Genomic DNA, 13,391 nt, shown 5'->3' on the forward strand with positions numbered 1-13,391 from the left:
CCTTCTTTTTCCTTCTCTAATTTGATCACATCGTCATTCTTATATTAAGAAGTCTATTGTAGACACACATTAATCCCTTTCTCCCTTCTCTGAGCTCTTATCTACTTATTCCAGGAAAATTACTCCCCTTCTCTTTTCATTCACTTTATTTATTCAGCAGATATTCATTGAATCCCTGCATTGTCCCAGGCACTCCTTATATACCTCCTCTTCCTTCAGTTCATGAGTTAGAAAACAGCTCTAATCATGACTGAGTATAACTGTAGCTTGGATAATGTAGAAGCTTCTCTATTTCCATATAAAAGACTCTGAAAAGCTGTTCCTAAGCCCACTTATAAGCAAGTTCAGTTCATTGTTACTGTTTGCAAGCCTGGGATACATTTCTACAAACAAATAGGAGTGTAGAACAGTTCTTTAAAGCCAAGAAAACCAATCAGTGTTCCAAAATGGACCAACTTCCTCTACACTGAACACTTAAATGAATTAAACATTCTTCTTTAATGAAGTTCATAAAGAACTCCTTAAACATAATATCCAACTCCTGTCTTTCCATCCACTTTGATGGGCAGATTTGAACTGGCTTTGAATCATCTGTAGCCACAAAAGAAGTTTTGTCATACTTTTCAGCTACTTGATGATTTTGTGAAGATTACCAAAGTAATATGTGTAAATCACCTAGCACATAATGAATAATAAAATAAGTTGCTATTAATACACTAAAGTGTAAGCTCTATATGGCAAAGATTTTTATTCACTCGTATCCCCGGCAACTGTTCTTGTTCACTGCTGTAAAGTGGCATGTAGTAGGTGCTCAATAAATAATGAAAAGGTGGATGAATGCTCCTTATTGTCATGTATCACAGACCTTGCAGAATTCCACCTAAAAAAAAGTAAAAGTAGAAAAGCTGACTTGTACTACAGAAAGAGTTGTTTTAAATTGCTGAGTGAATGTGTCACAGTTTCAAGCAAGACTGATTGTGAAGAGCACACATATTGCAAAACCTATCTACTAAGCTTCCCATGTTTTCCTCTATCCTAATGTTTCTCTCAGTCACCCAGTTCTCTTTCTTCATTTCTCTCTCTGTGCCCCTGGAATCTCTTTAGCTATAGGTCTTTTCTTAAAGGGTATTGTTGCATGGTTCTCTGTGCCCTATTTTCTTTCCTCTTGAGTCTCTCCCTTAGATATATGGCATAAGGTTTTCAAAAATACATACACATAGATTTATGTGTATATTTAATAGATTTTATTGGTTTTGTTCCTAATTCTAAAAATAGAGCTCCTTTTTTTTAAGAAACAAAACCCTAGAGTTACTTTTTACTTTTGCAAAGCTCGATTATTTATATTTTTCCAGTGATTCATAAATAGAAGGGAGGAAAGCTTTCCACTCTTGATCTAGGCTCCCAGCTTATGGTGAAGTTTATGTTATGATAAGCTAACATAAACTTTATGTTAGATTCCTTCCTCCAGAAATTTCACTTCCGGAAATAGCCTTTAACAGTCTTTTTTTTTTTTGTATGGTATATGGGAATGCCTATGACCATCTTCTTTAAGCTGAGTAATTCTGGCTACTTCTGCTTTTTACCAAGTCACTATAATTCATTTCTTTAATTGTTTTTGTGTTCACCTGAGGTCCTCTTCAAAGGGTTGCATGATTTTTCAACTGCCTACATGCAAAGAACCTCTTCTTGGGAATTGTATTTATCATTGTAAAGTTATTTAGTGCAGTTCTCAATATTAAAATTATTGTATAGCACATATAATACGAGGATACTTCAAAAAGCTCATGGAAAGATTTGTATTGTATTTTACTTTTTCCATGAGCTTTGTGAAATACTCTTGTATATACACATCCTTTTTTAAAAATTCACGCTTATTGGAGAGATGCATGGGCCTTGGAAGAGATAATACTCAAACATTTCATGAAAGTAAAAAAGAGGGCCTTCCCCCTGTATTACGTGGTATCCAGAAATCAAAATTGGTTGTTAGTGGCAAATGCTGTATAATTCCAGGCCTTCAAATTGCAGATGGGGTTGACTTCCTGTTATATTCTTTTTCACTGTTTCTTGACAGATAACTTGCACTTTGTTGACTTTTCCTTCCTACCAACTCTGTTTCCTATGTAAAAATTAATTCAAACCAAAAGTAAAAGCTATGAAAACCCTTTCAGGGTTCAGATCCCTGTACCGGCCAGCTGCCAGAAAAAAAAGAAAGAAACCTGTAATTTTAAAAAAATAAGAAAAAGGCTTTTTATATATGAGGGTACTTTAAAAGTTCATGGAAAGATTTGTGTTATCTTCTGTCATCATTTGCATTATACAGATAGGGCATTGGCAATGCCTGGAGAGGCTAGATTTGTATTATCTTTTAATTCTATTTTTCCGTGTATTTGAAGTATCCTTGTATTTTTTGAAGTATCCTTGTATTTCAGTGGCTTTAAAAAAAAATCTCTTCCCACTAGAGGGCATTCTTTCTCTTTGATTTTAGTTCAGATCTTTTGTGTATTTATTTTACAGAATTGCTCAATACAAGGTAAACACTGAGGATATGAATGTGTTAAGATATATGAATGTGTCCAGATAGGGGTTGTCAGATATACAACATTCTTTTTATTTAATTATTACTTGTGTCAGTGTCAAATTGGGGTTAAACTAACATTTTCATTTATCTTACTAGGTGAACTTGATGGAGGTCCCAAATATCCCACCATAACATTATGAGATGGCTAGTTACCATTTTACAAACTAGTGATTGTCTGAACTTCTTTATAACACAATATGACCAAAGCTAGATTATTCAATGATTAGTTGCATATTTTATTATTTGGTTAACTCAGTTTTTGCAAGATATATATGGTATAAGATAAATGAAACCTAAACATCTTTTTCATCTAATGGATCTCAGTGCAACCTAGATGGGTGGTTCTCCTGCCTTGCCTCTCAAGACAATATTTTTATTTAACTTTGATTCTTTATATCTTAAATATAACTTTTCAATATCTCATTAGAAACGACTGCATTCTTTCTGTCAGGGATTTGATAGTTTTACATATGCCATGTATCTGTTCTGTTTCAGATTTCCCTGAGCCTCCTGGTACCAGGTAGAACCACTATTGTTAACTGAGGGACTTAAGGAAGAGCTAACTTGTTTTCTCTAATAGGAACTGTAGATTACCTATAGTTGACACTAAAGGAGCAAGCTTTGTTAGTCTGTGCTATAAAATTATACAAATTCTGACAGATATAATTAAAAGGGACTCAGTTTTGAGTGGGAAATCTGCAGTCCTTTTCAAAGCTAAATGAGATTTAGTACAGTAATTCATCACTTAACAACAGGGATACATTCCAAGAAATGTACCCTTAAATAGTTTCGTTGTTGTGTGAATATCACAGAGTGTACTAACCCAAACCTAGATAATATCGCCTATTACACACTTAGGCTACATTGCTTCTACGTGAGTAATTTGCTGTGCTGTGATGTTAGGACAGCTAAGGTGTCGCCAGGTGATAGGGATTTTTCAGCTCCAGTATAATTTTTTGTTGTTGTTGCAAAAAAGCCATTATGTGGAGCATGACCATAATTTAAGGTGTTGGGTTCAGGAGGACAGTGAGCTGTTACTGAGAAACTGGCAATGGCTGTGCATGCATCTGTGTTTTTGTTTTTGTTTTTAAAGATGACTGGTAAAGGGATCTTAATCCTTGACTTGGTGTTGTCAGCACCACGCTCTCCCAAGTGAGCTAACCGGCTATCCCTATATAGGGATCCGAACCCGTGACCTTGGTGTTATCAGTACCACACTCTCCTAAGTGAACCATGGACTGGCCCCCACATCTGTGTTTTTATTTGGAGATGTAGAGCTACTTTCAAATCCGAGGTGGTATGGACTCTTCTTTGAAATGAAATGTTGACTTAAATTTATGACAGGAAGAATTAAAGGACAGGGCTATTATAAGCAAAACAATGAGAAAGAGTAGCAGGCTATATGGAAGACTGTGTTGTAAACATTTTTAATGTCTCTGGCTTCTTACCTATAATATACTATTCATGGAAGCATGCTTGCCACATACATTATTACAAATAAAGTGAATCTTATATATGTTGTACGAAAGCCTGCTGAAAATTTATCTAATGTGATTTTGACTTAAATATATATCTCTGTTTGAAATAACGACCATAGGTGATATAAAAGTTATGCCTTTCAGTGTTTAAAAAGCTATGAAGCATTTATTTTAGAAATGATTTTATCAAAAATAGTTAATTTAAAAAAACAAAATAACCTGTTTCTTGAAGTTTGCTAACAGTCACTGAACTCCAGCTGGATTGGAAGTGAAACCCAAGACCACCACCACCACCCATCCCTTCTGTGAACCATTTAGATAGCTTTGGGTTAAATCAGAAGAGTAGAGTGGGCAAGAGGCAAGCAGGAGCAGCAGCTTTTTACTGAAAACGATGCAGTGTTTGGCGGTATCACCACGCACAGTCACTGTGAGCTCTCTTCACTTATACTTGTCAGTAGCCATCCCCAACACACACCAAAAGGTTAATGTCCAGAGCTGGGTTTACTTTCCTGGCACCTAAGGTCATACTACATTTGTTTGTCAAAGTTATTATACCCTGTCATATTAAACTTTCATTTGTGAATCTAAATAGATATTTACCCCCATTCAGTATTTTAGTGTTAAGCTTAAAGCATTGTGATGCTTGAATAAGTAAATTTTGAAGTATTTCATCTTTTTGCTCAAATATCTTCTTAGTGAAGCTTTCTTTGCCCGTTGCTTATCGTTCTCTGTTTTATTTTTCTCCATAGCACTTCTCCTCTAATATGCTCTATAACTTATTTTGTTTTTATACTTGCCTTCACCCACTAAAATGTCAGCTCCAGGGGGCAGGGCATTGTTTTGTTCACTGCTGTATTCCCAAGTACCTGGAACATATTACATATTAGTATTGGTTGAATTAGCTGAAAAATTGCTGCCTTGATACCGTCATTTGGCTCTCATCATAACTTGGTGGGATCTCAGTACAACTTTGGAAATCTCAAGGATCTTGAAGGATATTATGAGGACTAATTTAAAAGGTTGTGTATATTATTGTGATCAAATTATATGTTAAGAAAATGGTGACGTAACTTTACTACATCTGCATGAAATAATGTTAGCACCTTAAAATTTAGGACTTTAGTGTCTTTTTTTCTCATTTGATTCTCACAACATACTTGATAAATGAAGAAATGGAGCAGAGAACAGTAAATGATTTGTCTCAGAGTTTGTTGTTAATGGCAAAGTAGTAACAAGAAATCTAATTTTTTGAAATAAAAATATATTCATTCAGCAAACATTTATTGAGACAGTCTGCCAAAACTATGTTAGTTTTCCTTCTTAAACTAACAGCCTAAGGATTATTGTAAACAAATCCCAGATTCGTTTTTATTTTTGGCTTTTTTGGTTGGGGGAAGGGACTTTAAAATTAAAATCGAGTGGATATATGAAAATATTTGTAAAATAAATGCAAAGGAGAAGCATGGTGCTAACAGATCATCTTTGCCAGATCCAGAAAGGTTACCTTTCAAGATCCCTAAAGACTCTCCCCTATTCCCCTAATCCCCCCATCACCCTCCAGAGGGACCGACTGACCAAAATTTTATCATTCTCTTGTTTTCCTTTTATAGTTTTAATACTTTAATGTTTGATTTCCTAAACTAGATATTGTTTTTGAGCTTTATCTGAGACTTCCTTTCACTCATTTGAGACTCTTTATGTTCTCAGCTGTGGCCTGGTTCGTTCTTTTTTCAATTCTATGAATATGAGTTGTTGATGAGCCTTTGGGTTGTTAATAGCCTTTTTTTTTAAGTTACAAAAACTGCTGTGAACATTCTTCTACATTCTCTTGGTACACATAGACAAAAGATTCCCTGGAGAATATATTTAAGAGTGAAATTATAATGTCATAGGAAGTATACATGTCTTTACTTTTAATTGATGACAATTGTTTACACAGAAGTATACTTTTTTTTTTTTTGGTGGCTGGCCGGTATGGGGATCCAAACCCTTTGACCATGGTGTCGTAACACCGTGCTCTAACCAACTGAGCCAGCCAGCTAGCCAGAAGTATCATGTTTGACTAGTCTAGAATATGAACATATTTTTCAAAGTGGTTGTATTGATGTACGCTCCTACCAGGAGGGTATGAGCCTTTCTGTTGCTCTTTATCTTCACCAGCACATGATATCACAACTGGTAGTTTTTTGACAGCTTGGTAGATTTAAAATGATAGCTCATGATGGCTTTATTTGCCCTTCTTTGATGACTAATGAGATTGGGCATCTTTTCAAATATTTATTGGCCATCTGTGTTTGTTGTTTGTAGTGCCCATTGACGTGTTTGCCTACTTTTCTATTGGGTGTCGGTTATTTTCTTATTGTTATGTCCAAGTTCTTAATGTATTCTGAATACCATACTTTTGTCTGTCATGTATGTAGTTTCTAGTTTCTAAGCTTTGTTTTTTTTTTTTATCACTCTATGGTGTTAAAAGTTGAACAAAAAGTCAATTTTAGTGTAATTGACTTTATCTTTTATGATTTGGACTATACCTATATGTGAGAAAGAGATTTAAGAAATTGTTTCCTACTCTTAGCTCATAAAAGTTTTCTCCTGTATTGTCTTTTAGAGATTTTTTTCATTTTCCTTTTTCATTTCTATTTGTACTCTCTGGAATTGATTTTTGTACATTGGACATGGGGAAGAGATCCAATTCTATTTTCCCCTCATATGGACAGTCAGTGTTCAGCACCATTTATTGTCCACTCCCTTCTTTCCCCACTGATCTCTAGTGACTTTGCTGTCATAAAACAAATTTCAACACTTGCGAAGTCTGTTTCTGGGCTTTTCTCTTCTCTTCCATAGGTCAGTTTGTCTCTATGCCAATGCCATTCTATCTTAATTACAATAGCTTTATTATTTATTATCTATTACTGTAGCTCTTGATATGTTAAAAAACAGTCCCTCCATTTTGTTTTTCTTCAGGAATATCTGACTATTTTTGGCCTTTTGTAACTTGCATAAAAACTTGAGTTAGCTTATCATGTTCTATACAAAATTCTTTTGTGATTTTTTTTTTTTTAAATGACCGGTAAGGGGATCTCAACCCTTGTCTTGGTGTTGTCAGCACCACGCTCTCCCGAGTGAGCAAGTACTTTTTAAAAATGTCTTTGAGGGCCGGCCTCATGGCTCACTCGGGAGAGTGTGGCACTGGGAGCACCGAGGCTGCAGATTCGGATCCTATATAGGGATGGCCGGTTTGCTCACTGGCTGAGCATAGTGCAGACAACACCTTGCCGGGGGTTGCGATCCCCTTACCGGTCAAAAAAAAAAAAAGTCTTTGAATACATTTTTACTAATTGCTTCACAAAGGGCTGCCTATCTTTAGTTAGACTTATTCGTTTTTTATTTTTATTGTTTATTTTCTTATTTTTTAGCAGTGGCCAGTACAGGGATCTGAATCCTTGACCTTGATTTTATCAGCACCATGCTTATCTAAGTTAGCTAGCTGGCCAACCCGAATAGGCACTTTTTAAAAATGCTGTTGCAAATGGCATGTTTATTTATGTGATAAAATATATAAATAAAATTTACAATTTTAACCCTTTTTGAGTGTACTATTCAGTGTCATTAAGTACATTCACATCATATAATCATTATCCATCTCCAGAATTTTTCATCACCCCACACTGAAACTCTGTACCCATTTATCAGTAATTCTCCATTCCCTCTCTCTCTATGAATTTGACTAATCTAGGTGGAATCATGGATGGCATATTCTTTAATATTTTCTTCTGTCTGTTTTGGAGTGAAGAAATATAATTAATATGTTTGTTTGGGCAGCTGGTCAGGACAGGGATCCGAGCTCATGACCTTGGTGTTATGAGGCTGCACTCTAACCAGCTGAGCTAACTGGCTAGCCTTAATATTTTATTAAATTGGTTTCTGTATCTAGCAACCTTGCTTAATACTTCATTCTAATAATTAGGCTGTATCTAGCTTTTCTATGTAAATAAGCATATCACATGTGAATAAAAGGCCTTTCCTATAATTAAACCTGCCCAGTGAGTTTTAAAATTTTGTCGTGTATTATTTTATATCTAGAAGTTGTTTGGTTCATTTTCAGATTTGCTGGTTGCCTCTTCAGACTTCTCTTTTCTTTCAACTTATTAAGAATTGTCATTTGGTATTCAATTCTGACATGAACTATTTGACATTTTGATTCTGCTGCAAATTTTTTTCTGGTAGTGCTTTGTTTTCTGGGTGTATTTTATGATTTAAGCTATAAACTTATTCCTTGGATGGTTACTTCTGCCACATGCTTGGTGGCAATAGTAATTTAAGACCACTTTAAACTAAATTCTTGACCCAAGGTTTTTGGAATCATTTGGTAAAATTTGAGCTGTAAACCTATAAGAGGGCTGGGGTTTTTTAGTTGTAATTTTCAGCTCCCCCCCCCAGGGGGGGGGCACTTCACCGGGTCACTTTTTGTAATCCCTAGGAAGGAGTTCTAGTTTACCCATACATTGAGGGTATATTGGAGTCGCAGTTTTATGAAGAAATCTCCTGTTGGATTCCCCACCTTTGGCAGGCCTTGGTCTTTGATTCCTGTGCTTTGTCCTGCAATGCTGTGGTAATCTAAGCTCAAATTTTTACCTGCTTTGGCAAATGCCCTCAGGATGAAAGCCTCCTTTAGTGCTTCCTGATATCAGTTTCTCTTTCCCTTAGTTTTTTACATTTTATCAAACATTTTAAGTTATTTTCATTAGTAGTAAAAATAAGAGTGATGAATCCAACCATACTGCTGGAAATTCCTATATCATTTTACTATGCTGTTTCTAGTCATTTTGGAAAAGGATATTATGGGGTTAAAATGAGTACCTCAAACATTTATAAAAGTGGAATGGAGAGTGGCCTTTTACAGCTGCTAATTGAAGTGGTTTTTTTTAATAGGTGTCAGCTGTGATGCATGTTTAAAAGGAAATTTTCGAGGTCGCAGATACAAGTGTTTAATTTGCTACGATTACGATCTTTGTGCATCTTGTTATGAAAGTGGTGCAACGACAACAAGGCACACAACTGACCACCCAATGCAGTGCATATTAACAAGGGTAGATTTTGGTAAGTATGTAATTAAACTTTTTAATGAATTATCATTTAGAATTTTGTGTGTATGTGTGTGAAGAAGTGAAGGCAAAATGTTCTGAACTATTCCCAATAGTATACATAAGGCCCCCAATTCATTAAAAATAAAATAAATTTTCCTTTTATATTCTAAGTAATTCTGTCTCTTAATCGTAGTTTGTTCTGTTATGAAAACTATTGAGAAATATACACAGCTGACAAGGTATGAAAGAAGAGTGCCTCATTTAAGAAGGAATAAAGTCAAACTGACAGTTCTTGCTAGCAGCACACAAGTACTAGCTCTTGCTCTGGCTATGAGAAAGCAGATCATTTCTATAATTGATTAGAAGACATCATCAGTCTATAAGAAAAGCTATAAATGTTTCATGCTGTAATTTCTTACCTAGCCAGCACTTGTTATTGTCTGTCTTTTTAATTACAGTCATCCTAGTGGGTGTGAAGTGGTATCTCAAGTGGTTTTGATTTGCATGTCTCTGATGGCTAATGATGTTGAGCATCTTTTCTTGAGCTTATTGGCCATTTGTTTATATACTTTGAAGAAATGTCTGTTCGGGTCCTTTGCCCATTTTTTAATCTGATAAGGTGTGTCTTTATTATTGAACTGTAATAGTTCTTTACGTATTCTGTATACAAGTTTCTTATCAGATAGATGATTTGCAAAAATTTTCTCCCATTCTGTGTCTTTTCTTTTCACTTTCTTGGTGGTGTATATTGAAGCACAAATTTTAATTTTGATAATGTCCAGTTTGTCTGTTTTTAAGAAAACCACTGCCTAATCCTAGGTCATGAAGATTTAAACCTATATGTTCTTCTAAGAATTTTATACTTTTAGCTCTTAACATTTAGATCTTTGATCCATTTAGAATTTTTATATCTGGAGTGAGGTAGAGGGCCAACTATATTCTTTCGCACATGGATAGCCACATGTTCAAGCATCATTTGTTGAAAAGACTGTTCTTTATCTAATGAATTGTCTTGGCACTATTGTTGAAAATAAGTTGACCGTAAATAGGGTTTATTTATGGACCCTCAGTCTAATCCATTGCTCTGTATGTCTTTTTTTTTTTTTTTTTAAGATGACCAGTAAGAGGATCTTAACCCTTGACTTGGTGTTGTCAGCACCACGCTCACCCAAGTGAGCTAACCGGCCATCCCTATATAGGGATCCAAACCCGTGGCCTTGGTGTTATCAGCACCACACTCTCCCAAGTGAGCCACGGGCCAGCCCCTATATGTGTATCTTTATGTCAGTACTACACTGTCTTGATTACTGTAGCTTTGTTGAAAGCTTTAAAATGGAGAAGTGTGAGTCTTACCACTTCATTCTTTTTCAAGATTGGTTTGGCTATTCTTGGTCCCTTGAGTTTCTGTGTGAATTTTAGGACCAGCTTGTCAATTTCTACAAAGAAATTGATTGGGATTTTGATAGGGATTGTGTTGAATATGTAGATTAGTTTGTAAAGAGTATTGCCGTCTTAATAATATTGAATCTGCTGATCCATGAATGTGGGCTATCTTTCCATTTATTTAGGTCTTTAATTTCTTTTGTCAGAGTTTTGTAGTTATTAGAATATAAGAATATAATATTTCTAAGTTTTATTCTTTTTGCCGTTGTAAATGGAATTTTTAAAAATTTTATTTTTGGATTGTCCATTGCAAGTGTATAGAAAAAACAATTGATTTTTGTATATAGATCTTGTATCCTGCAATGTCGCTGAACTTGTTTATTAGTTCTAATCGTTTCTTAGTGGATGTCTTAGGATTTTCTATATTCAAGGTCATGTCATCTGCGAATAAAGATCATTTTACTTCTTCCTTTCCATCTGGATGCCTTTCATTTACTCAGGTTAGATCCTCCAGTAAAAATACTCAGTTGAAGTGGCAAGAGTGGACACCCTTTTCTTGTTCCTCATCTTATGAGGAAAGCAACCAGTCTTTCATCAGTAAATATGATGTTGCAGTGGTTTTTGGTATTTGCACTTTGTCAGGTGAAAAAATTCTGGGTTTTTTTAATGTATTTATTCCCAACTACCCCAAATCCACCTGGCAAATCTTGTGCACATAATAAATGGTCAATATATACATAATGAGTAAATATTTTTAAGATAGTTTAAATCTCCCTAAAAATGAATATGAACAAATCTATAAAATGGTAAACACTTTCTTCCATTTTCTCTTTTCACAAAAATGATCATATGCTCTTAAATGTGGCATTTGTTTCATGTTAGAGAATCAAATAGTTCTTTACAGTGAAGTGGCATAACATACTGAATTTCATTTTCTTTTGTGTTACTAACGGAGAAAAATAGATTTTTTTCCCCAAGATATGCTAATGAGGCGAGCAAATTATTCCCACAGACTCTAACTGGTTAGTTCTTCAGTAATCCAGTTGGGCAGAGTATGTTGTGGTAGTACCCCATTCAAGTTAGCATTTATAAGAACTGAATGCCTAGCTGCATTAAGGAGTTGGCATATTATTTGTTCTTTTCCTCTAATCCCTTGTATCCTTGTATATGATGCACCCTGGTGATTCTTTCTGTTGATACCATTTTTGCCACAGTGTATATAGAAATAAGGGAAAAATAAATTACAATGAAATTAGATGTGAAATGAACGATGTTTCAAAATTAAAAGGGGGGGGAGGTTGTTTGCTTGTTTTCACTTAAGGCTGTAGTAGCTATCTGGGGAAAGAATTTTGGAGGAGTGACATGGAGTCCTTGTGGGAATAAGGGTGTTAGAAATATGAACAGAGAGGTATTTAAGTATTCCTTGATAGAATGAGGTTGTTGGTGGATGTTTCAGACACACTTTGTTTTCACATTATTGTACCATGTTATTACATTTTTATATTTTTAAAAACTAGTAATTATTCCTCAGTGCAATTCCACTTTATTTTTCAGATTTGTACTATGGTGGGGAAGCTTTCTCTGTAGAGCAGCCACAGTCTTTTACTTGTCCCTACTGTGGAAAAATGGGCTATACGGAGACATCTCTTCAAGAACATGTTACTTCGGAACATGCGGAAACATCAACAGAAGTGGTAAGTGAAGCAGCCTTGTGTCAAAAATGATGTTGTAAAGTACATTATTCCTAATGTTAATAAAGCTAGGTCACTATCATCTACCTCCTGCTCAGTGTGCTGATACCGTTTGCACAATTATTAAAATTGACTTTTAACAGCAAATTTTACACATCCTATGAGGCTGCACTTGTGCAAGATAATCCCCCTTATTTGTCCACACTAGCCTTTCTTGCCCTGCTGCTAAAAGCACAGCATGGAGTCTTGACTAAGTTCAGGAGCCCTTCATTAAATGCATTGTGAAAGGTTAAAAAGACCCCAATCTGCAACACATCTCTTTTATAGTATTCTTGCTAACTACTTAATTTTTCTTCTATAAGGAACTTTCACAAGGAAGTGTAAACCTCTGCTCTTATTTTAAGCAGTAATCCAATGCCATGACTCATAGCATGTTGCTGACCTTACTTGGTTTTCATCAGATCAAATTTCTTGCTTCCTAGATCAAAGCTCTGGGGTTCCTAGAAGTTCTTCCTGCCCTGATCTTTTTCAGTGGCTAAAAGCCAAGGGGCCAGAATAATACACAAAGAAAGTCTTACCTTGAAAGCTTTTTGAATTTATTATTTGACGTTTGAGTCAGCATGCATCCAACTTCAAGAAATGATAAAATACACCCAAAAGAGTCTCATCCCCCCCCCACCTCTTTATTATTGGTGATAATAGGTAAAGTGAAGGCTCTTTATGGAACTATAGATGTTGAATTTGGAGAGTTTTGGGACAAGCAATTGCAAATTTCATCAACTAATAAGTCCCTTAAATGTATTCAAAGCAAGTTAACTGAAACCCAGAGAGACAAAGTGGCATACTCAAGGCCATACAGTAGTAAGGGGCAGACGCAGGTGTTTGGGCTCAGTCAGAGTCCGTCTGGGTTCTAGAGTCTCTACTTAATTGTGCTACAGCTCTGCTGTTACAGTCATGAATTATACAGGAGTACTTTCATTGCCATTCATACTGCTAGTTTGATGCTTAAAGTTGTTATAAGATTTATAGTTCTTACAGATGGTAAATTTATATTGTCCTCTAGCGCAATTTTACCGTCTGACAGCTCAGAAATACTCTCATTTTGCAGCTAGGGGAGCCTCAGAGCACTGTTGTCATGTTTTCTACCGTTCTTGGATTGTTCTCTTTATTCTGA

General features: G+C 35.4%; 1 protein-coding gene across 1 annotated transcript in view; it reads left to right on the forward strand.

Moving 5' to 3' along the window:
- LOC103585952 (E3 ubiquitin-protein ligase KCMF1-like) overlaps positions 1 to 13,391 on the forward strand; it is a 66,357-nt gene that overhangs the window by 26,073 nt on the left and 26,893 nt on the right. Inside the window, exons 4-5 of the mRNA XM_008567063.1 lie at positions 8,989 to 9,156; positions 12,081 to 12,220. Coding sequence (XP_008565285.1) covers positions 8,989 to 9,156; positions 12,081 to 12,220 — 308 coding nt within the window. The remainder of the gene's footprint in view (positions 1 to 8,988; positions 9,157 to 12,080; positions 12,221 to 13,391) is intronic.

The sequence above is a fragment of the Galeopterus variegatus genome, unplaced genomic scaffold, assembly GCF_000696425.1.
Source record: "Galeopterus variegatus unplaced genomic scaffold, G_variegatus-3.0.2 Scaffold289, whole genome shotgun sequence".
NCBI lineage: Eukaryota > Metazoa > Chordata > Mammalia > Dermoptera > Cynocephalidae > Galeopterus > Galeopterus variegatus.